Source organism: Pleurodeles waltl, chromosome 9 (assembly GCF_031143425.1).
Source record: "Pleurodeles waltl isolate 20211129_DDA chromosome 9, aPleWal1.hap1.20221129, whole genome shotgun sequence".
Taxonomy (NCBI): Eukaryota; Metazoa; Chordata; class Amphibia; order Caudata; family Salamandridae; genus Pleurodeles; species Pleurodeles waltl.
The window spans coordinates 913372840-913398128 of NC_090448.1; the positions used below are offsets into that span (position 1 = coordinate 913372840).

The window sequence follows — 25289 nt, forward strand, 5'->3', positions numbered from 1 at the left end:
GCCACCGTTGACACAACCGAATCGTGAACTTACCCAAATCCCTTCCATCAGCAATGGCTTGGTAGACAACAGCCCGGGCCTCCTCCAGGACCTGCAGCAATACTTGCGCGACCATATTCCACAGTGAATGAGTGTAGCGGCCCAAAAGGCCTGCTGTGTTCACAGATTGCAATGCCAGACTGGAGGAAGAAAAGATCTTCTTCCAAAGTTAGTACAGTCTCCTTGATTCCCTATCCAGGGAAGTGGATGGGAATGCGCCAGATGACGAGTAATCCTGAAGGACAAGGCTCTCAGGCATGGGGTGCTGGAACAGGAATTTAGGGTCATTTGGGGCAGCCGATGGCGACAGGCCATTGTCCTGTTCAAAGGAGCCCCTGTGCTGGTTCTGGACCAAGTACCCAGAAGGACATCAGTGAGGGCTTCATTAAATAGAATTAGAGGCTCCGAAGTAGAAGCCCCAGGCTGAAGCAACTCTGTCAGGAGGTTAGTCCTGACTGCCACAGTGGGAAGCTCAAAGCCAAGGACCTCAGCCGCCCTACTGACCACCATGGGGTAAGACGCTCCCTCTGTCGTAGGCACTGTAGGAGGAGAAGACATGGCAGAGTCTGGAGAAGTATCCAGACCACTAGTGTCCCCCAATTTCTGTGCAGAGTCCAAATAAGGGTTTTCTAGATGGTATTCTGAAGGGTCCAGCGACCCCTCCAATCCTTCCTCATAGTCGTACTCATAATATTAAGGGTCCGAATCCAACCTGGGGTGAGTAAGCCTCGTCGACATCGATTACGGGCCCAACTGACGTCGGGTGCATTGACGTTTTAGCCGGCGTCAGGGAAGGTCAGAATGGTACAATCTGCGTTGGCACAGATCAGAGAACGGATCCTGAGGGGCCCTCGGAAGCCGGGACCAGAATAGTCTGTGCGGAGCCTAAAGGGCCCCCATCCGAGCCCCCAGACCCCAAAAGAGCAGTAGGAGAGTCAGTCTCCACAAAAATGAGGCACATGGTCTCATAAAACTCCTTAAGCTGGGCTGGGGTGACTCCGGCTCTCGGAAACTCATGGAGGTGCGGAGGGGACCCAGAAGTAGGCTCAGCATCCGTGTCACATCTGCCGAGCAACAAGGCGAAGTCGAAAAGTTTTTAGCTTTCTTCGACTTCTTCTTCTTATGACCCAAATGTCCTCATGATTTTGAATGGGACTAAGAGGAGTGGTGATGACTCTGCGAGCGATCTTGAGACATTCATTCTCTTGAGCGAGACCAGGAGCGACTCGGAGTCGAGTGCCGGGCCCTGATAAGATTTAGGGCCACTCTCTCAAAGCTTTTGGGTTCATGGCCAGGCACTCGACTTTGGGCTGTGGTTGCGCTCCATACACCACAAACAGATCAGGTGCGGGTCCGTCACTGACATCATGCGGTGACAGGTGTCGCAAGGCTTGAAGCCGGTCTTACGAGACATCCCTCGACACATCAAAAAGTCCAAAAAGCTGACAAAAAGGTCAAAGTTGGTAAAAAATGTACCAGGGTTGTTCATCTCCGGATCTGCGTGTGGCGCGGAAAGAAAAGAACCGACGTCAGCGCGCCGGGGTGGCTCTTAAGTACGACCGCAATGTCATCATGGGTACCATGACACCCACGACACACCTGGAGTCAACCAACACCACCTGATGCGTGCAAATTACTGCTCAAAGAAAAAACTTGAGATCCAGTCTGACGGCTCGTGAAAATTCTAAGGTAAGGAATCTGCGACTAGAAGTCTCTATCAGATATACATACAAATGTGACTCTGAATCAAACGTATTTCTACTATAATGATTCCCAGTAAGTCAAACAAATACTGCAAAGCAGGTGGCAACCAACGGGGATGCCACACATCATAAAGCAATATCTAATAAGATAGAGGGCGCTGGGGTAAGCATTAAAACATTACACAAAACACAAGAGGCTTAAAATACCTTGGCCAGTCGAAGGTGTCAGAGGATGTCATGTCACCATCTATGCCACTTGCTACTTTAAAAAAGTTGATTAAAGGTTCTTCCTTGCCTTCTTGAAACGTGCCTTGAGTTAAGGAGACAACAAACTAGTTAAATCAAAAATGTCACAGGTGAAGGAGAATATTAACTGATTTCCACAAAAGTGAAAAGTGCATTGCACAATCAACTTCCCATACAATGCTGAAATGATCAACTTAAATTCCTATAAATCTTGTAGGCTTCTTGCCTAATATAGACAAAATGGGTGTTACTCTGTCTTGTCTGTATGTTGGATATCATTGGGAGGAAGCATCTTTTAATGTCTTCCTTCTCCCAGGGCATGTTGTTGGTCTGGGTTTACGGTTAGAAATGGGTTGACCAGTAAATATTTAGCTCTGCATATGCATACCTGACCAATGAAAATAGTAATGTAGCTTGTTCAATTCTAGCTGCTGTACTACACAGATTAGAGATTCTCCCAATCACCGGAGTAGTTTTTCTACAATCTGTTTATTAGAGACAGACTCCTTGACAGATATTAGGAAGGATCTGCCACCCTTTCTGGAATGTGTTTGCGATTCTACCATTACATTGGTTCTGGGCTTGGATTAAGAATTCGTTTTAGCAACAATACTCTAACAAGATTGTAGAAGAACAATGTTTACTTCTTTCTTGTCATGGTTATTTGGAACAAGGGTATTTACCTATGTGCCCACCACAAGTTCACGAACTGGTGGTCACAAGACTTGAGCTTTCAGACACGTTTGACTGCATAGGTTTTACTTCTATTTACCCTCCAGCTATCAGTGTGCCTCCACTTGGAGTTTTCTTTTAGTGCTCTTGAACAATGTTTGGACAATTAAAATAGCATCACAGCTTTGTTTTTACCTCTTAACCTCTTGTGGGACTCAGATCTATATGTTGTTGGTTGGGTGATCCTACCTGTCACCTGCACAGGATTCCTTTTTTAATATACCACTCCTGGATTTTGCATGATCAAGCCTCTTTGTTGAGCTCCAAGCCTCTGTGATTGTTGTAATCTGAGTGGTCAGGCAACCTCAGAACATTCACTTGGACATTTGTGTGGATCTCTGCTTTAACTCTAAATCTTATACCCTTAACACAATATGTGGTTCTGGTGAACATTATTATCTATTGATCTAACTGTTGATTTGTGAGGAAGACAATTTTTTGTTTCATAGTAGTTTCTCCAGTTCAGTAACATATATTTTATGTTTATGTGTAACATGTAGATGGATTCCTTCCACATGGTGCCAGCCAAAAAGTTAGCACACCTTTTAAGGTTCTCATTAAGTCATAAGTATGAGAAGAATGAATAAGAAACTCACAACTACTAATAAGTCAGTTTAATGAGCCCCATTCTTGCACTCTTCAGCCCTGAATTATCACTTAATCTTCTGGGTTATTCATGATTTTTTTTTTAAAGTCTACAGCTTGTTTGTGCAAACAGGAATTTCTGCTATGGAGTCAACATTGCTGCCCTACAGGTAAGTGGATTGGCTAATACGTGAGTAACACCTCAAACGTTTGGTAAGAAATCTAAGTAATAATCACAGAAAAACATTTTGGTGGAGGATTGACATCATGGTTTCTCAACACTATGTTAACATGGAACTTCAAGTAACATACAGAAACTACCTAGACACATCCAAAAGGAAACAGAAGGAATACAGAAGACATGTCTATTCATTAAACTCATTGATATTTCCAAGTGATAACCATTGGCACTTTTGCGACTCAAACTCAAGAATATGATCTTTTAGAAACATTAACACTATTAGTGATTTATGTTGTTACTGTTCCCCGAACACTGGCCCTTCCTGTACTGCCAATTGAATACATAAAAAGAAGCATTTCTGTCATAGGAAATGTGAACAGGTGTGTAATTTTCCCACCATAACATGTAGAAAGAATAATTTATATGTGAGTGCACTATTTTAAAAGGGTTAAATGTAATGATATCTAAGAATTTATTATTCACCTGTTAGCTCCTTAAATGTGAGCTCTAATTTTACTTGTTCTGGAGAGGAACCACCAACGAATTCAGTTTTAAATTCTGGGTCCATAAACTGAAGATGCAGGATCTCTTTTTGCAGTGATTTCTTAAACCATGGCCCTCGTTCTTGGTCAGAGCGCAGATCAGGTATTGGAAATCGAACCGCAAGATTTAATTCCGGGGCAGTAACATTAACAGACACGCAACAGTTGGTTGGTGCACGTGAATCATCGAGAAAAATTTCTGTAAAAGCCTTGTGCTGAGAAAACAAAAAAAATATGAAAATAGTTATGAAGTTCTTGAGATACATATATATGAAGTTCATATTAATACAAATATAAACAACATGTACTTGTAATTTAAATGCAAAATGGAAGGAGTCTGTACAAAACTCCTTGAAACTTTTAGCAGGTTTGAGATAAATTGTCAGATCTCACCCCTAGGAATGTATCTTGCTAACAGCAGACACTCAAGAGACATAAACAATTAAATCTATTTTGTATAGTTCTTACAGTAAAAGGAGCTTACCAGTAAACAAGACAAGTAATAAGCTGATGTGGAATGGTATAAAACGGCATATCAACTAGAACATAAATTATACAGATTGCAGACGAAGAGAGCATTAGAGCGTCAGGCAGGTTTGAAAGACTTAAGAAAACTGTCTATTTAATTATGGACCATTTGTCTTTTCAGACAGACATAAAGGGTCGCTAAGCACTTGTACAACCATCCCTGGAGGCCATGGGAACAAGTGTTTCTGGCCTTAACATCAAACTGGATAGCTGCTTGATGGCAGACACATTGAGAGGTAAGTATTTTTTTTAACTGTTTATTTTAAAATTTTCATTAATACAACACTCAACAAATAAACATCACACATTTCTTTTCTCCAAATCTCAGTTACAGCACATTCTGCAACATACCCATATCTTAGCCAATTTCTAACAGAAATGAAATCACTGGTTCGCCTACAAAACAGGAAGTATGATCTAGAATGATCTGTAGGATCAAATAGGACTTTGCCACCTCCTTTCGAGGAGTGATGAGACATAAGATTGATTCCACTTACTGGTGCAAGACACAGGTGATAATATGTCCATTGAAAGGAGGCAGTTCTTTGCAAAGCTACCCAGCAAAGTTTTATAAATGTGTACCTGGTGCATACCATTTCTTGAATAACCTGAATTAAATACTGTGGTATACTGATTCAAATGGCATAAAGACTTTTCTTCAATAGGTGTATTGTTTTACTTTTGTCTGGAGCCTATTCCGGCCTTAAATACAAGGTACTATTTATCAATAGTATTTCATAATAACCTTCATAAAAATGCTAGACAGTTGTTGACATAGGAATGTTTGGTAAACCATTTAGCACCTATTAATGGAGTGGATTTGCATTTCTTTTTTAGATTTTGGCATAAAGAGATACAAAAGTGTGACTTTTTAGAAATTAAAGCAGAACGGTAAATATGACTTTTATTATTACTATTGTAAATGTTATATGTTTGTTCTCCTTCTTCTCACCATCATTTGTCTCATGGTTCTTCTTTCTTTAATTATTTGCTTTATCTAATCTTTAAGCATACATATTGAATCATCAAACTAATTATGAAAATATTTATGACAAAAAATCTATAGAATTTCCACAAATATATGTAATACATCTGATAAGCTCTCGCAATTTTCCTCAAGATATCACCTCTACTCCTCCAAGTAATATATATGCTTCACTGAGAGTTGGTGCCTGATTCACAAAGCTAACACACTTTAAGTTTACTGATTTTCGCTTTTCACAAAATCTGAATCTGCGTTACTAATACTTTCTTTATTAGTAACTTAAATTGAAATGTTGTGAATAGCCCAAGTAGTAAACGTACTCACAAGTGTAAACTTACTCAAACATGTTAGCTAGCATTGCGAATCAGGCCCTTTGTCTTTATTTGCACATTGTCTGTTATATGTAGGTAAATGGTTTAAGCTGTAACAACAGAGAAGGTGTGTTTATCTGTATTTACTGAATTATAAAAATGGACAGAATGATTTTAATTTACTAGTTGAACAAGTTACTTACCTTCGATAACGAATTATCTGGTGGAGACAATATCTAGCTGCAGATTCCTTATCTATGAATTTACCAGGCATCAGACTGGAACTGGAACATTTTTGTGTGAGCAGTACTCCTGCCTTTTTTTGGATTCCATGCATCAGCGTTCTTGGTGCCAGAAGTGACAGTGCGGTCACCCATATATTTGCCACCTCAGCATCGGACATCAGTTACTGTTCATGACTTTCCACAGCAGGAGCTCAGAGGCATGAAGTGCACTGACATTGGTGTGTTCAAACTAGGGCCCTGAAAGGGATCATCCTTAACCCTAGAAATATGTCCAGAGAGAGGGGAGGAATGGGTAAGTCTGCAAGGAATCTACAGCTAGATAATCTACAGATAATTCTTCTACCGAAAGTAAGTAATTTACTAATCGGACAGAGATTTCTTGCTGCAGATTCCTTACCTTTGAATAGGTGCCCAAGCAATACTAACCCCAGCAGTAAGCTGCGGACAAATTTAGTCAAGAAAGAAGTCCTGACGGGACCGAGCGGGCGAAAAGCCCAATCCTACGGACCTGAGTGCCCAGGCAGTACTGTTTGGAAAATGTGTGCAGGGACACCGACGTTGCAGCCCGGCAGATGTCCAGGACCGGGACTCCATGTGCCAACACTGTGGTTGCAGTCTTTCCTTTGGTGGAAAAGCCCCTTAAGCCCTCAGGAGGATGTTTCTTGGCCAGGGCGTAGCAGAATTTAATACAGAGAACGACCCAGTGTGAAATGGTTTGCTTCTGTTCTGCCCGTCCTTTCTTTGGTGCAACATACTCCACGAAGAGTTGATTGTCCATCCGGAACTCTTTTATGCAGTCAAGGTCGAACGACAACTCACTTTCTGGGTCCAGATGGTGGAGTCGTTTCTCTTCTTTAGAGGGACGTGGAAGAGCTTAAGACGTGGGCAGAGTTAGTGACCCAAAGAGAATGGGGTTACCATTTTTGGAAGGAAATAAGCCCTTCTGCGAAGCACCACCTTGTCTGGAAACAGTCAAATTGGGAGGTTTGGATGACAAACCCGGCAGCTCATACACCTGCGGCAGATGTTATTGCCACTAGAAAGGCTGTCTTGATGGTAAGCAGCCAGAAGGGACTATACTGCAACATCTCGAATGTAGGTGAGAACCAAATTAAGGTACCACTGAGGATAATAAAGGGCGAAGGCGGAAACAAATGTACAAGCCCCTTGAGAAAGCTAATTACAATTGGGGACTTAAATAAAGAGGGTTGGTCAGGCAGTCGCAGGAAGGCGGAGAGAGCAGAGAGATACCTCTTAAGAGCACCCAGGGCAGAGCCCAGTTGAGCAAGGGTGAGAAAGAAGAGAAGAATATCTGAAAGAGGCAGAAAGAGGAATAGACTTTTCTGTACAATATAATACAAACCTTTGCCATCAACAGATGCACATCAGCTTGATGGAGGGACACCTGGCTGTCAGAATAACATTACAGTCTTCGGGAGGAAGATCAAAGGCTGTCAACTGTCGCTGCTCAATCTTCATCCAAGACAGCAGAGAGTTGACAGGTTCAGGTGGAGGACCCTCCACGGCTGCTGCAGCAGAAGATCCTCATGAAGGGGCAGGCTGATCGAAGGATTATTGCTTCTTCTCAGAAACTCAGGATACCAGATTCTCCATGCCCAGCCCAGTGCCACAAGAATTACTTGAGCCTTGTCGTTCCTGATCTTGAGAACTATTGGCAGAAGTGTTATGAGCATAAAGGCATACAGGAGGGCTGAACTCCACTCAGGACAAAAAGCGTCTCCTACCAGGAGCCACTCTGGGAACTCCAATGCCTAAAACTGCTGACACTGCATGTTCTCTTTGGAGGCGAAAAGATCTAACCAAGGCTCTCCCCACTGCTGAAAGAGTCCGTGTGCCACCTCTGAATGCAGACCCTACGCGTGATCCGCTAGGCATAGATGGCTGAGTTTGTCTGCCCTGGAGTTCAGAGAACCTGCCAGGTGTTGAACTACCAAGGTTATGCCCCTGGTGTTCCAGCTATGACGAGAGAGACAGTGCAGGAAAGTACCCTCTTTCTGGCATGGTTATCCCCACTTTTTGCCTGCTGTCAGTGGTTTTTTTGACTGTGTTTACTGGGATTCTGCTAACCAGGACCCCAGTGACTTTGCTCCCTTCCTATAAATTTGGTTGCTTAGGACATCACACACAACACATTTGGCATGCTGGTGGCCCACAATTACCCCCTGGCATAGAATAGCCAGGTACCCAGGGCATTGGGGCACTAGGGGTTCCCCAAGGGCTGCATCATGTATTATGCCACCTATGGGAGCCCATGTAAAATGTGTCTGCATGCACCCTTTCGCTTCAGGGCACTGCATCAGGTCACTGTAAGTCACCCCTATGGCAGGACCTCCTAGCCCAGAGGGCAGGGTGCAGGTACCTGTCTGTTAGGGCAACCCTACATAAGCAGAGGTGCCCCTACGAACTCCAGCTCCATTTTCCCAGACTTCGGAAGTACGGGGACACCATTTTACGTGTGTACTGGACACAGGCCACTACCTGTGTCCAGCTACATAATGTAAACTCCGAACCTGGGCATGTTTGGTATCAAACATGTCTGAATCATACCCAAATACTGTTGCCAGTATTGGTTGTATGATTCCATGCACTTGGGGGCCTGCTTAGAGTACCTCCACCCACATTGCTCCTACCAGTTTTGCAGGTTTTTCCAGGCAGCCCACACTGCTGTCGTCCTACAGACAGGTTTCTGCCATCCTGCTGCTGACCAGCTCAAGCCCAGGAAGGCAAAACAAAGGATTTCCTTTGGGAGATTGAGGTAAGACCCTCTTCCCTTGGAAATAGGTTTTACATAGCTTGGGAGGGATAGCCTCCCCTGTCCATCACCACCCCAGGGGTGGTGCCCAGAGCTCCTCCAGGTGGCCACTTGATTCTGCCATTGATTCTGCCATCTTAAATCGAAGATGGGCATAGGCCTTTGGGAGCATCTGAATGGCCAGGACAGGCAGTTAACATCACAGCCCCCTCCTGATATGTGGCAACCCTGCTAGGTTCTCCCTCTTGGGTGGGTCCTCAGATTCAACGTGCATGATTCCAGCAGGACTCCTCTGCATCATTCACTTCGCCTTCTGGCCACTGGAACTGCAACTGGACCCTCCAGGAACCGACAATCTGCAACTACAGCAACGACTCTGCTCTGCAACATTGTTTCTCTGGCTCCTTCCAGCAACTGCAACATTTCCCTGGTTGTGCATCTTCTGAGGGTGACGAGTCTTCAGTCTGCACAATAAGCAAGAAGGAATCTCCCTTGAACGACAACCAGCTGTGTGGACCGCCTCTCCTCCAGAGCTGCGTGGATCCTGCATCACAGGTCGTGGTCTGGAGTGGTCCCCTTGGTCCTCTCTACCAGCTGTCCAACTTGGGAGACGGTAAGCTGTTGTCTCACCACGCAGGACAGTACCCCTGTGCACCGCGTCTCTTGCATCTACCAAGGCTTTTTGGCATCTCCTCAAAGGGATTTACAGGATCCGTGTAGCCCCAGCCCCCAGCACTCTTCCCTGCGATGCACTGCCCTCTCTGTGCTTCTTCACGTCCTATCCCCACTCCCCAGGCTGAGTCCCCCTGGACCTTGCTGGTCCCCGGTAGCTCCAATTTCTTCTTCTATGACATTTGCCTTTGCCAAGGCTTGCTGGTGTTTTTTCCACACCACTGACTGACTGCAATCCTTCTTCTGGCGTGGGACATCAACTGCATCACTTCAGGAATTCTTCCGCTGCTCGAGTGCTGCACTACTGACTGTCTTCGTTCACCTTCAACTTGGTCCTGCATCCACAGATGGGTGGGTAGTGGCTTCTGCCGCAACCGGACACTCCAACATGAGCCGGCCTTGGTCCCCTTCCTTTACAGGTCTTCCTCTACCAGGACCCACTTTTGGTTTCTTGCAGTCCTGTCTGGATCTTGCAAAATCCTCTTCTGAAGTCCTTTTGGTGGGTCTGGGGAGAACCAGGTAGTTACTTCTATTCGCTGAGGGACACTCTGGTACTTATCTTTTGGGGTTCCTAGTTCCTCCAGCTCTCCTCTACAGATTCCACTTCCTTTGGTGGGGGACTGCCTTTGACATTCTACTCACTTAGTATATGGTTTGGTCTCCCCCTAGGGCCTTAACTATTTTCTATTGTTTTCACTGTTTGCTATTGGTTTCTATGCTAATCACTGACTTCTAATGTGTGTATAATAATGTGTTTACTCACCTCCTAGTGGAGTATTGCCTATACAGTACTTTAGCATTTGTGTTTTAACATAACGACGCGCCTTTATTTTTGTAAATACTGTGTGGTTCTTTCATGTGTGCAAGGGATGTGTGACTATAGTGGTATTGCATAAGCTATGCATGTCTCCTAGATAAGTCTTGGCTGCTCATCCACAGCTACCTCAAGAGAGCCCTGGCTTCCTATACCCTGACTACACCTTACTAATAGGGGATACCTGGACCTGGTATAAGGTGATAACACCATAGAGGCTCACCACACACCAGGCCAGCTTCCTTTACACAGGGCCACTTGACAAAGGGTCCACAACACCACACTGTCCTGCTTGTTGCAGTACCACATGGTGTTGTCTGTGACACCTGCACTATCTTCCCTTTGACAAAGGGAAGAAATGCTTTCAATGCTAGTTGGATCATTCAGAGCTCCAGCAAGTTGATGTGGAGTCCAGGTTCCTCAGGAGATCAGAGTCCTCTGATCTCCACCTCTCTCAGATGGCCGTTCCATCTAAGGAGTGACATATCTACCACCACTGTGAAATCTGATTGGGAAAGGGAGAGGAGTCTGCTTTGACCCAATCGCGGTTGATTAGCCAACACTGTAGGTCTTTTGCAGTTCCCTCCGAGATCTGGACCATACTGCAGAGAGTCCCCTGATGATGTGCCAACTGGAACGTCAGGTCACACTGCAGTGCCTGCATTTGCCATCTGGCATGTGTCACAAGCAGGATGCAGGAGGCCATGTGGCCCAGCAGCCTCAGAATAATTTTCACCGAAATCCAGGACATAAGCTTAAACATCTATGTCTTAGTCGGAATATCCTGGACTCGCTGCTCGGGATGATAAGCCCGAAACTGCACTGTGCCCAGAACTGCTCCGATGGGATGGTAAGGTGTGCCTGAGAAGGCTTCAAGTGTGACTTCAGCACGTTTGTAGTGAACCACAGCGAATGCAGGAGGTCTGCCCTAGTCTGAAGGTGGAAGACAACAGCCTGGGTCGAGCCTGCCTTCAACAGCCTGTTGTCAAGATAACATAAGACTGACATCCCTATTCTCTGCAGATGAGCTGTGTGTGACCACTGCCATCACCTTAGTGAACACCCAAGGGGTGCTGGTAAGTCCAAAGGGGAGCACGGTGAACTGAACATGCTTGTGACCTACCTTGAACTGCAGGTAACACCTGTGGGCGGGCAGGATGTGGTATACACAACCTGCAAGTCCAATGCAACCAGTCTCCTTAGTCTAGGACAGACAAGACCTGAGCCAAAGTAAGCATCTTGAATTTCTCCGTCTTGAGGAAGAGATTGACAGTTCTGAGGTCTCGAATAGGCCGAAGACCTTTGATCTTTTTGGGAATCAGAAAGTAGTGGGAATAACAACCGTTGCCTACGTCTGATGTGGGAACCCTCTCAATGGCACCCATGGCCACGAGTGCCATAACTTCCTCTCGGAGTAAGGATAGATGATCCACCATCAGACGTTCTTGAGTTGGCAGTAAAGAGGGAGGGAAGAACTCGAAGGAGAGGAAGCATCCCCTCCAAACGATCTACAGGACCCATCTGTGCAATGTAATGGACTGCCATTGGGGGAGATGATGATGTATTCTCCCGCCAACTGGACAGTCATGATTCCTTATTAGGAGACCTGGAGGGCATAGGGGCTGACCGTCCAGGCAAAGCTTGGGAAACGTGCGCAAGATGGTGGCTGGCATAGGGCTGGTGTGATGGCATGCATTTACATAGCCACGAAAGGCGTGAAAGGCAGACTGTGGATGTAGGGTCACTGGGAGGCCCAAGGACTTGGCTGTAGCTTGCGAGTACTTAGAGCGCTCCAGCACAGAGTCTGCCTTCTCTCTGCAGAGACATGTCCCATCGAAGGGCATGTCCATGAGGTTGGCTTGGACCTACCCCCCGGAAAGTCAGATGTTCTCAGCCAGACATGGCATCTAAGAGCCACTGTTGAGGAAACTACTCTGCCCAGTGAGTCTTTCGTGCCCAATCCACACCTGATGGTGAACTTTGCTGCAGCTCTCCCATCCTTTACTGCTTGGGAGAGGATGGCCCAGCCTCCTCCGGAACCTGTGGCAGCATGCGCAACCATAAACCACAATGTGTGGGACTAACGGCCCAAAAGGCATACAGTGTTCACAGACCCCAATGCTAGGTTGGTGAAAACATTTTCTTTTCCAAGGGGTCTAGCCTTTTGGATTCCCTCTCTAGGGAAGCGTCAGGCAAACTGCCATGTGAAGTTGAGGCATGGACTACCAAGCTCTAAGGGGTGGGGTGTTGTGTGAGGAAACTTGGATCACCTGGTGTGGGGCGATGGCGGTGGGCAATTGTCCTATTCACAAGAACTTGTGGGCTGGGCTTGGACCAGGTTCCCAGCAGGACATCAGTCAGTGGTTCACTTAAGGGGAGCATGGGTTCTCTTGAGGAAGCTCCAGGTTGAAGCAATTCTGTCATGAGTTTAGTTTTGAATGCCACAGAAGGGAGTTTAAGGTCGAGGACATCCGCTGCCCTCTTCACCACCATTACATGTGATACCCCCTCCTCCATAGCACCGGAAGTGGGAGAAAGCAAATCAGTATCTGGAGATGTTTCCAGTCTACTGGCATCACCCAGTTCCTCATACCAGTCCATAGATGTTCTCAACTGGTATTCTAAAGGGTCGAGTGACCCCTCTCATTGATCACCTATGTCTGAATGCTCAGAACAATGCTCAGGCAACAAACTAGGACCAATGGGCCCCGTTGGCACCAGAGTCGGCATCAAGCAATTCTGTTCCAGCTCCAAGTTCTCAGGGATTAGAATAGGGCTGCCACCGTCAGTGGATGGTTGGCTCCATCTATTGGCATTTCTTTTCATTTGGTCCGGATGCATGTGATGATTTAATACATACTATTAATTTGGCTATGTCATTGTTGCTAAGATAGTGATTTCCAATGGGGATTGCTTTAGGACAATTGTTGGACTCGCCCCCATGACAGCAGGATACTACAGTGTTGAGCGCTTTCCAGTTTTTATAAGCAATATGATAATCACATTTTGTTGTATAGTTTTTTATTCCACGGACTGGGAGACCCAACATATGTCTTAATTCGTTATAGATATATGCGGCTAAGATTCTGTATTCTGATACCTGAGAGAGGTTGAGTTTTGTCTTGTTAGTTGTTATATGGGACGTGGATGATAACAAGTTAAACATTTCAGATACAAACAGATACCAAACTCAATTCAATTATTTAAATTATTATCAGATATGTTATTCAAAATTTTACTCACAAAGCTCTGATCCAATAATTCTGTTAAACTGGAGATTAAGACTGCTATCCACCTGATGGTTTCCCTATTTATTATAGTTGTGTCCCTGTCTGGAAAATGTTATAGGAACTGAACCAATTATGTGACCATTGTAGTGTTGTGATATGTGGTTCATGGCCTGTTTCAGGTCTGGGGTCTATCTTAAAATCAATGCACATAGAGAAATCTGATAGGTGAATAAAAGTATAATCAATAATACTATTTCTTCCAGAAGAATGAAAGCGGATTGTGAAAGTTGATAATTTTAAATTCTTCCGTTAAGATGGAAGAACCTTAAGACCTTTAAAAAGCTGAAAAAGGTTTAGTATAATGAATTACGTCTTGCTGTTTTGTAGTCTGTTGGACAGAACAGAAGACCCAATCACATTTTACCACATAGGAGAGATTTGAGTTGAAGTCACCCCTTATAGCAAGGGATGTTTTCTGCTTGATGTGTCCATTATATTTTCGAGTGTTGTCAACAAGGAAATCGTTTTAGATTTATTAAGTTATTTTTCATCTTTCAATGCTTTTGACTGTTATAAAGCAATCAGTACTATTTAATAACTCAGAGTTTATTTATCAAATTAAAATTATTTTAGTAATGGTGTACTTGCAATACTTTTGATTGATTTACATTGTTATACATTTGAAATTGATACTATAAACTTGAAAACCAATGGGTGTTAAAAACACAGCTTCTTCACAGCGTTACCCACTACCAATTTAACTAACTCACATAATGCTAAATGCAATGACAAACTGATTGTATCACATTCAGATTACAAGACATGATTGATAAAAATATAAACTTTAATTCAATCTCTTGTTCTTTTGTTATATCCCTAAGTAATACCCCTCAATTGTCATATCATCCATCTTCGCCAGTCAATTGAAATTTAGAAATTAGCAATTAGGATATTGCAATACACTAATAGTGAGATTCAGGAAGATGTCTTTGCTTCTGGGATTGCGGAGAGAGAAGCTGGTCTGGATGAAGGGACTCAGTGTCCCAGTAGCCTGTGCCATCTGGAAGGAGGGGCTGCCCCTGTCTTCCTCATGTCGCACACTATTTAGCTCTTCTCCAGCTCCCACGGTGCTGCATGCTTTTGGGACAGCAGAGAGAGAAACTGGTCTGGAAGAAGTAGGAAGCTGGCCTGGTGTGGGGTGGACACCTATTGGGTTGGCACCTTATACCAGGTCCAGGTGACCCGTTAGTGAATGTAGGTAGTGTCTAGGAAGCCGGGGCTCTCTAGAAGTAGCTGTGGATGAGCAGCCAAGACTTATCTAGGAGACATGCAAAGCTTATGCAATACCACATTAGTCACACAGCAACCTATCACACATGAAAGAAACCACACAGTGTTACAAAAATATAAAAGGCACTTAGTAACACAACACTAGATTACTTAAATTACTTAAAGGCAGTCATATATATATATATATATATGGAAAATGTCACTTACCCAGTGTACATCTGTTCGTGGCATTAGTCGCTGCAGATTCACATCCCGTCATCTGGTGTTGGGCTCCGAGTGTTACAAGTTGTTTTTCTTCGAAGAAGTCTTTTCGAGTCACGAGATCGAGGGACTCCTCCCATTTCGACTCCATTGCGCATGGGCGTCGACTCCATCTTAGATTGTTTTTCCCCGCAGAGGGTGAGGTAGGAGTTGTGTATACTAGTAATAGTGCCCATGCAATGGAGTGAATACGTATGTACATAATGTAGTCTAAAGTAATATATTTACAAATTTCCAAACGTTCAAGATCAACTTCTAAACGGCTACAGGCTCCCGGGGAGGCGGGTGGGCGCATGTGAATCTGCAGCGACTAATGCCACGAACAGATGTACACTGGGTAAGTGACATTTTCCGTTCGATGGCATGTGTAGCTGCAGATACACATGCTGTGCATAGACTAGTAAGCAGTTATCTCCCCAAAAGCGGTGGTCCAGTCTGTAGGAGTTGAAGTTGTTTGAAACAATGTTCGTAGTACTGCTTGACCTACTGTGGCTTGTTGTGCTGTTAACACATCTACACAGTAGTATTTAGTAAATGTATGAGGCGTAGACCATGTAGCTGCCTTACATATTTCGGTCATTGGAATATTACCTAGAAAGGCCATGGTAGCACCTTTCTTTCTAGTTGAGTGTGCTTTTGGTTTAATAGGCAGTTCTCTTTTTGCTTTAAGATAGCAGCTTTGAATACACTTAACTATCCATCTAGCAATGCTTTGTTTAGAAATTGGATTTCCTGTATGAGGTTTTTGGAAAGCAACAAATAATTGTTTTGTTTTCCGAATTCGTTTTGTTCTGTCAATGTAGTACATTAACGCTCTTTCGATGTCTAATGTATGTAGTGCTCTTTCAGCTACGGAATCTGGCTTTGGGAAGAACACTGGTAATTCCACTGTTTGATTCAAGTGGAACGGTGATATAACTTTTGGTAAAAATGTAGGATTTGTCCGTAGAACTACTTTATGTTTGTGTATTTGAATAAATGGTTCTTGTATGGTAAATGCTTGAATCTCACTCATTCTTCTTAGAGATGTGATGGCAATTAAAAAATGCAACTTTCCATGTTAAGTATTGCATTTCACAAGAGTGCATGGGCTCAAAAGGTGGACCCATGAGTCGTGTTAAGACAATGTTGAGGTTCCATGAAGGAACTGGTGGTGTTCTTGGTGGTATAATTCTTTTTAGGCCTTCCATAAATGCTTTTATGACTGGAATCCTAAATAGTGAAGTTGAGTGCGTAATTTGCAGGTAAGCTGAAATTGCAGTAAGATGTATCTTTATGGATGCAAAAGCTAGCTTTGACTTTTGCAAATGTAGTAAGTATCCTACGATGTCTTTGGCAGATGCGTGTAAGGGTTGAATTTGAATATTATGGCAGTAATAAACAAATCTTTTCCACTTATTTGCATAGCAACGTCTAGTGGTAGGTTTTCTAGCTTGTTTTATGACCTCCATACATTCTTGTGTAAGGTCTAGCTGTCCGAATTCTAGGACTTCAGGAGCCAAATGGCTAGATTCAGCAATGCTGGATTTGGATGTCTGATTTGTTGTTTGTGTTGTGTTAACAGATCTGGTCTGTTTGGTAGTTTGACATGAGGCACTACTGAGAGGTCTAGTAGTGTTGTGTACCACGGTTGTCTTGTCCATGTTGGCGCTATTAGTATGAGTTTGAGTTTGTTTTGACTCAATTTGTTTACCAGATATGGAAGGAGTGGGAGAGGGGGAAAAGCGTGAGGAAATATTCCTGACCAGCTCATCCATAATGCATTGCCCAGAGACTGATCTTGTGGGAACCTGGATGCGAAGTTTTGGCATTTTGTGTTTTCTTTTGTTGCAAATAGATCTATTTGTGGTGTTCCCCAATTCTGGAAGTAAGTGTTTAGTATTTGTGGGTGTATCTCCCATTCGTGGATCTGTTGGTGATCCCGAGAGAGATTGTCTGCTAACTGGTTCTGAATTCCTGGAATAAATTGTGCTATTAGGCGAATGTGGTTGTGAAGCGCCCAATGCCATATTTTCTGTGCCAGGAGACACAACTGTGTTGAGTGTGTCCCTCCCTGTTTTTTAGGTAATACATTGTTGTCATGTTGTCTGTTTTGACAAGTATGTGTTTGTGGCTTATTATGCGTTGAAATGCTTTCAGTGCTAGAAATACTGGTAATAGTTCTAAGTGATTTATGTGAAACTGTTTTTGCTGATTGTCCCATTGTCCCTGGATGCTGTGTTGATTGAGGTGTGCTCCCCACCCTATCATGGAGGCATCTGTTGTTATCACGTATTGTGGCACTGGGTCCTGAAAAGGCCGCCCTTGGTTTAAATTTATACTGTTCCACCATTGAAGCGAGATGTATGTTTGGCGGTCTATCAACACCAGATCTAGAAGTTGACCCTGTGCTTGTGACCATTGTGACGCTAGGCACTGTTGTAAGGGCCTCATGTGTAACCTTGCGTTTGGGACAATGGCTATGCATGAGGACATCATGCCTAGTAGTTTCATCACTCTTTTGACTTGTATCTTTTGTTTTGGATACATGGCCTGTATTACATTGTGAAATGCCTGAACCCTTTGTGGGCTTGGAGTGGCAATCCCTTTTGCTGTGTTGATTGTCGCTCCTAAGTATTGCTGTGTTTGACACAGCAGAAGGTGTGACTTTGTGTAGTTGATTGAGAAACCTAACTTGTGTAGGGTTTCTATGACGTACTTTGTGTGTTGTGAACACTGCTGTAGCGTGCTGGTTTTGATTAACCAATCGTCTAGGTACGGGAATACATGTATTTGCTGCCTTCTGATATGTGCAGCTACTACTGCCAGGCATTTTGTAAAAACTCTTGGCGCAGTTGTTATTCCAAACGGCAACACCTTGAATTGGTAATGTACCCCTTGGAATACAAACCTTAAGTATTTTCTGTGTGAAGGATGTATCGGTATATGGAAATATGCATCCTTTAAGTCTAGTGTTGTCATGTAGTCTTGTTGTTTGAGCAGTGGGATTACGTCCTGTAATGTCACCATGTGAAAGTGATCTGATTTGATGTAAGTATTTAATGTTCTGAGATCTAGAATAGGTCTTAGACTCTTGTCTTTTTTGGGTATGAGAAAATACAGAGAGTAAACTCCTGTCCCTTTTTGTTGGTTTGGTATTAATTCGATTGCTTCTTTCAGTAGCAAAGCCTGAACTTCTAGTCCTAGAAGATTTATATGTTGTTTCAACATATTGTGTGTTTTCGGTGGGACGTTTGGAGGGAATTTGAGAAATTCTATGCAATAACCATGTTGGATAATTGCTAGGACCCAAGTGTCTGTTGGTATTTCCTCCCAATGTTTGTAAAACTTGGTTAGTCTCCCCCCCACAGGTGTTGTGTGTTGGGGATTTGTGACTTGGAAGTCACTGCTTGGTTTGAGGAGTTTTGGGACTTTGGAACTTTCCTCTATTCCTTTGAAATTGTCCCCCTCTAAATTGTCCCTGAAAACTTCCCCGCTGGTACTGGCTCTGGTAAGTGGGTCTTGTTTGTGAGGTTGTGGGTTCTGTGCTTTGTCTTTGAAACCCCCCTCGAAACTGTGTCTTTCTAAATGTGCCTCTGCTCTGTGGGGAGTAGAGTGCGCCCATGGCTTTGGCCGTGTCCGTATCTTTTTTCAGTTTTTCAAATCGCAGTGTCCACCTCCGGCCCAAACAACTGCTGTCCGTTGAATGGCATATTCAGCACAGCTTGCTGTTTTTCTGGTTTAAATCCTGATGTACGCAGCCATGCATGTCTCCTTATTGTTACTGTTGTGTTGACAGTTCTAGCAGCTGTGTCCGCAGCATCTATTGCTGACCGTATCTGATTGTTAGAGATACTCTGTCCTTCTTCTACAACTTGCTGCGCTCGCTTTTGGAACTCCTTGGGCAAATGTTCTATAAAGTGTTGCATTTCGTCCCAATGGGCCCTATCGTATTTGGCCAACAAAGCCTGGGAATTTGCAATACGCCACTGGTTTGCTGCCTGCGCCGCTACCCTTTTGCCTGCTGCGTCGAATTTTCGACTTTCTTTATCTGGAGGTGGAGCATCTCCTGAAGTATGTGAGTTCGCTCTCTTGCGCGCTGCCCCTACTACAACTGAGTCCGGTGTTAGCTGTTGTGTGATGTATACGGGGTCTGTTGGTGGCGGTTTATATTTTTTCTCCACTCTTGGAGTAATGGCCCTTCCTTTTACAGGCTCCTCAAACACTTGTTTGGAGTGTTTTAACATTCCGGGGAGCATGGGGAGACTTTGATATTGGCTGTGTGTGGACGACAGTGTGTTAAAAAGAAAGTCGTCTTCAATGGGCTCTGTATGCAGACTGACATTATGAAATGCCGCTGCTCTCGACACCACCTGTGCGTATGCTGTACTATCCTCTGGTGGCGACGGTCTAGCTGGATAACATTCAGGACTATTATCTGACACTAGTGCGTCATAAAGGTCCCATGCGTCAGTGTCATCCTGACTCATTGTTGTATGCGTTGGTGATTGCATCATTGGTGGAGTGGCTACCGGTGATGGTTGCGGAGAGCGTTGTGGAGATGGTGGCGGGGTTACTTGTTTAGCCACCTTTGCTTGTGGCTGCTTATCTTTTTCTTGGAAGGCAAGTTTGCGTTTCATTCTAATTGGAGGGAGAGTACTGATCTTCCCGGTTTCTTTTTGGATATGGAGCCTTCTTTGTGTGTAGTCAGGCTCTATTGCCTCCAATTCCTGTCCACATCTATGTGTCTTCATTTGTGTGGACAGTCCTTGTTCCTCAGTGTAGGAACTTGTTTTCGGTTCCGAGGCCGGATGTTTCGGTATCGAAACCCTTTCGGCTGCTTTTTTCGGTTCCGACGAAACCTTCTTTACTTTCGGCGTCGTGGTCTCTTGGTGCGTACCCATTTCGGTGCCGCTTTCTCGGTGCAGAATCTGCTCGGAGCCACTATCTCGGGCCCGAGATTGCTGCGTGGCGGTATCTCGACCGGAGTCGGATGACTTCGTCACCAGCGTGCCCTTTTTCGGTGCCGATGATCGGTCACCTATTTTTCGGGTTAAGCCATGGCCTGTTGGCGGTGGCGTTCCCTGGGCTTTAGTAGTCTTTCTGTGAGTTTTTTGTTTTGACGTCTTACTCACGGTTTTCGGCGTTTCCTCAGGATCGACCTCATCGGAGTCTGATTCGTGGATGGAGAATGCTTCTTCATCCTCCTCGAAACGCCCTTGTCCCGTCGGCGCCAACGCCATTTGCAGTCTTCTTGCTCTTAGGTCTCTTAGTGTTTTTCTGGACCGAAACGCTCGACAGGCTTCACAAGTATCCTCCTTGTGTTCTGGCGACAGACACAAGTTACAGACCAGATGCTGATCTGTATATGGATACTTGTTATGGCATTTTGGACAGAAGCGGAATGGGGTCCGTTCCATTAGCCTTGAAGAGACACGTGGCCGGGCCGACCAGGCCCCGACAGGGGATCGAAAAAAAACCCAAAGGGCCACCGGAGCTCTTCAAATGTCGGTGTCGATCTGTTGTAACTAACCCGATACCGAACGCAAACAATACCGACGATTTTTCTGAGATTCTAACTAACTTTCCGACCCGAAACACGGAGCGAAAAGGAACACGTCCGAACCCGATGGCGGAAAAAAAACAATCTAAGATGGAGTCGACGCCCATGCGCAATGGAGTCGAAATGGGAGGAGTCCCTCGATCTTGTGACTCGAAAAGACTTCTTCGAAGAAAAACAACTTGTAACACTCCGAGCCCAACACCAGATGGCGGGATGTGCACAGCATGTGTATCTGCAGCTACACATGCCATCGAACATATATATATATATATATATATATATATATGAAATCTGCAGCAGAACATGCCACGAACAGATGTACACTGGGTAAGTGACATTTTCTGTTCAATGGCATGTGTAGCTGCAGATACACATGCTGTGCATAGACTACAAAGCAGTTTGTCCTCCCAAAAATGGCAGTGGCTAGCCTGCAGGAGTTGAAGTTGTTTGAAATAATGTTCTTAGAACAGCTTGACCTACTGTGGCTTGTTGTTGAGATAATACGTATACACAGTAGCGTTTAGTGAATGTATGTGGTGTTGATCATGTAGCTGCTTTACATATTTCAGTCATTGGTATATTTCCTAAGAAAGCCATTGTTGCACCTTTCTTTCTTGTAGAATGTGCTTTGGGAGTAATTAAAAGCTGTATTTTTGCTTTGATATAGCATGTTTGGATGCACTTTACAATCCATCTCTGAAACTTTGTTTTGATATAGGATATATGTGGTTTTTGGAAAGCTACAAATAGTTTTTTAGTCGTTCTAAATGTTTTGGTTATGTCTATATAGTACATTAAAGCTCTTTTGATGTCTAATGTATGTAGAGCTCTTTCTGCCACAGAATCTGGCTTTGGAAAGAAGACTGGCAGTCCCACTGTTTGATTAATGTGAAATGGTGATATGACTTTTGGTAGAAATTTTGAGTTTGTCCTTAGTACAACTTTATGTTTGTGTACTTGGAAGAAAGGTTCATCAAGAATCAAGAGTAAAGGCTTGGATTTCACTTACTCTTCTTAAAGAAGTAATTGCCACTAGGAAGGCAACTTTCCATGTAAGAAATTGAAGTTGATATGAGTACGTTGGCTCAAATGGTGGACCCATAAGTCTTGTAAGCACTATATTTAGATTCCACGATGGAACTGGTGGCCTTCTAGGTGGAATGATGCGTTTTAAGCCTTCCATGAAAGCTGTAAATGACAGGAACTCTAAATAAAGAGGTATTTTGTAAATATGCAGAGAATGCATGAAAATGTATTTTTATTGAAGAAAATGCTAAGTTAGATTTTTGTAAATGAAGTAAATAACATACAATATCTTGTATTGATGCTGTAAGAGGGGCTATATTTTTAGATTGACAGTAATATACAAATCTTTTCAATTTGTTTGCATAGCACTGTCTAGTAGTTAGTTTTCTTGCTTGTTTAATAACTTCCATACACTCTGATGGGAGTTGTAAATATCCAAACTCTATGACCTCAGGAGCCAAATCAATAGATTGAGTACCTTGGGATTTGGATGTCTGATCTGACCTTTGTTTTTTTGTCAACAGATCTGGTCTGCATGGGAGTTTGGAATGTGGTACTACCGATCGGTCTAGTAATGTTGTGTACCACGGCTGACGTGCCCATGTTGGTGCTATGAGTATCATGTTGAGTGAGGTTTGACGCAACTTGTTGACTAGAAACGGAAGGAGTGGTAGAGGGGGAAAAGCGTACGCAAATATCCCTGACCAACTGATCCATAGAGCATTGCCCTTGGATAGGGGATGTGGTTATCTGGATGCAAAGTTTGGGCATTTTGTATTTTCACTTGTTGCGAACAGATCTATGTTTGGTGTTCCCCACTTTTGAAAGTAATGTTGAATTACTTGAGCTTGAATCTCCCATTCATGAGTTTGTTGGTGATTTCTGCTGAGGATATCTGCCAGCTGATTGTCTATTCCTGGGATGTATTGTGCTAATAGATGAATTTGGTTGTGGATTGCCCATTTCCAAATTTTTGGGGCTAAAAGGGACAGTTGGGATGAATGTATTCCTCCCTGTTTGTTGAGATAATACATGGATGTCATGTTGTATGTTTTGATAAGAACAATCTTCTGTTTGAGAAGAGGTTGGAAAGCTTTGAGTGCTAGAAAGACAGCTAATAACTCCAAGTGGTTTATGTGCAGCTGTTTCTGTTTGACATCCCATTGTCCTTACATGTTGTGATTGTTTAGGTGCGCTTCCCAACCAATCATTGATGCATCTGTTGTAATTATGGTCTGAGGCACAGGCTCTTGAAATGACAGCCCCTTGATTAGATTGGTGGGATTCTACCACTGAAAGGACATATATGTTTGGAGGTCTATCAACACTAGGTCTTATAGTTTACTGTGTGCCTGTGACCATTGTTGTGCAGGCACTGATGTAAGGGCCGCATGTTTAGTCTTGAGTGTGGAACAATTGCAATACAGGATGCCCTCATTCCTAGAATTTTTATAACAAATCTCACAGTGTATTGTTGATTTGGTTGTATTTGTGGAATTAGGTTTTGGAAAGCTTGTATCCTTTGTATATTTGGATATGCTAGGGCCTGTTGAGTATTTAGTATTGCACCTAAATACGGTTGTATTTGTGCTGGTTGAAGGTGTGATTTTTATTCGTTTATTGAGAAACCTAGTGTGTGGTATAAGGTTTGTATTACATAAAGTGTGTGATTTTGGCAATGTGTACGACTGCTTGATTTTATTTGCCAACCGTCGAGATATGGAAAGACATGTATATGTTGTCTTCTTAGGTAGGCTGCCACTACTGCCAAGCACTTTGTGAATACCCTTGGTGCTGTTGTTATTCCAAATGGTAACACTTTGAATTAGTAGTTTTCCTTGAATGACAAACCTGAGGTATTTTCTGTGAGCAGGATGGATGGGTATGTGAAAATACTCATCGTTGAGGTCTAGGGCTGTCATGAAATCTTGTTTTTGTAGTAGTGGGATGACATCCTGTAAAGATACGATGTGAAAATGTTCTGACAGGATGTAAAGATTGAGGGGCCTGAGGTCTAATATTGGTTTGAGGGTGCCATCTTTTTTGGGAATTAGAAAGTATAGCGAATAAACTCCTGTTCCTATTTGAGATTGTGGAACTGATTCTATTGCTTGTTTGAGTGGTAGAGATTGGACCTCTTCTTGTAACAGAATTGTGTGTTCTATGATTAGTTTGTGGAACCTTGGTGGAATATTTGGACGAGTGTTTATCAATTCTAGGCAATAGCTATTGCGGATAATTGATAGCACCCAGTTGTCTGTGGTAATATTTTTCCAATTCGTGTGGAACTGTTGTAGTCTTCCCCCCACAGGAGAGGCATGGAGTGGAAGGGAAGGAGGGAAGTCACTGTTTTGGGTGTTGTGCAGACTGATTAGAGGTCTGGAACTGTCCTCTATTTCTGGGGTATTGCCCTCTATATGTGCCTCTAAAACTACCACGTTGGTACTGTGGTTGGTAGGCATGCTTTGTTTTAGAGGTTGATGCCTCTGAAGGCTGTGTTCTGAAACCACCTCGAAATTGAGGTTTACGAAATGACCCCCTGAATGATGCAGAGTAGACTGCACCCACTGCTTTTGCTGTGTCAGAGTCTTTTCGTAATTTTACGATCAACGTGTCTACCTCTGGCCCAAGAAGATGTTTTTTGTTGAAAGGCATGTTTAAAACAGCCTGCTGTATTTCTGGCTTGAATCCAGAAGATTGGAGCCCTGCATGTCTACGTATAGTGACTGCTGTGTTGACACTCCTAACAGGGGTAATCTGCTGTATCTAGGGCAGATCTTATCTGGTTGTTTGTAATGGCTTGCCCTTCCTCCACTACCTGCCCTTTTTTGGTGTTCTTGGGGAGATGCTGTATTATATCCTGCATCTCGTCCCAATGGGATCAGTCATAACGAGATAAGAGTGCTTGCGAGTTGGCTACCCTCAATGATTTGCTGCCTGGGACGCAACCCTTTTCCCAGCAGCATTGAATTTCCTGCTTTCTTTATCAGGAGTGGGGTGCATCTCATGAGTACTGACTATTTGCCCTCTTCCTGGCAGCGCTAACTACAACAGAATCAGGTGGTACCTGATGGGTGATATTATCATGGTCAGAAGGTGAAGGTTGTATTTCTTCTCTATTCTAGGTGTTATAATGCGTGCTTTTACTGGTTAGTTAAAGATCTGATCTGCCTGTTTTACCATGCCTGGGAGCATTGGGAGGCATTGGTACCTAGAATGACTTGAGGATAATGTGTTGAATAAAAAATCCTCTTCTAGTGGCTCTGTATGCATGGTAACCCCATGATATGCTGCAGCCCTAGCTATGACCTCGTTATAGACAGTACTATCCTCAGGTGGTGATGGTTTAGAGGGGTAGCTGTCTGGATCATTACTCGGAATGGGATCAGGGTCATAAAGATCCCATGGATCAACAGTGTCCTGTTGAGAGTCATATGAATGAGTGGGCGAATGCATTGGTGTAGGGCTGGTGGGAGGAGAGGTAGGTAGGTGGGGAGAATGAGGAGGACAATGAGGAGGAGAAGACTGAGGAGGTGGTGGTTTCTCCTTCTGTTTTGGCACTTTAGCTGGAGGCTGCATAGTGT

At 43.8% G+C, this 25289-nt stretch overlaps 1 protein-coding gene across 2 annotated transcripts in view; it reads right to left on the minus strand.

Moving 5' to 3' along the window:
• ATG2B (autophagy related 2B) overlaps positions 1 to 25289 on the minus strand; it is an 860766-nt gene that overhangs the window by 644204 nt on the left and 191273 nt on the right. For both annotated transcript variants that reach the window (XM_069208269.1, XM_069208268.1), the window contains exons 15-16: positions 3970 to 4243; positions 1950 to 2052 (exon numbers count right to left, since the gene is read on the minus strand). In XM_069208269.1, the coding sequence (XP_069064370.1) occupies positions 1950 to 2052; positions 3970 to 4243 (377 nt within the window). The remainder of the gene's footprint in view (positions 1 to 1949; positions 2053 to 3969; positions 4244 to 25289) is intronic.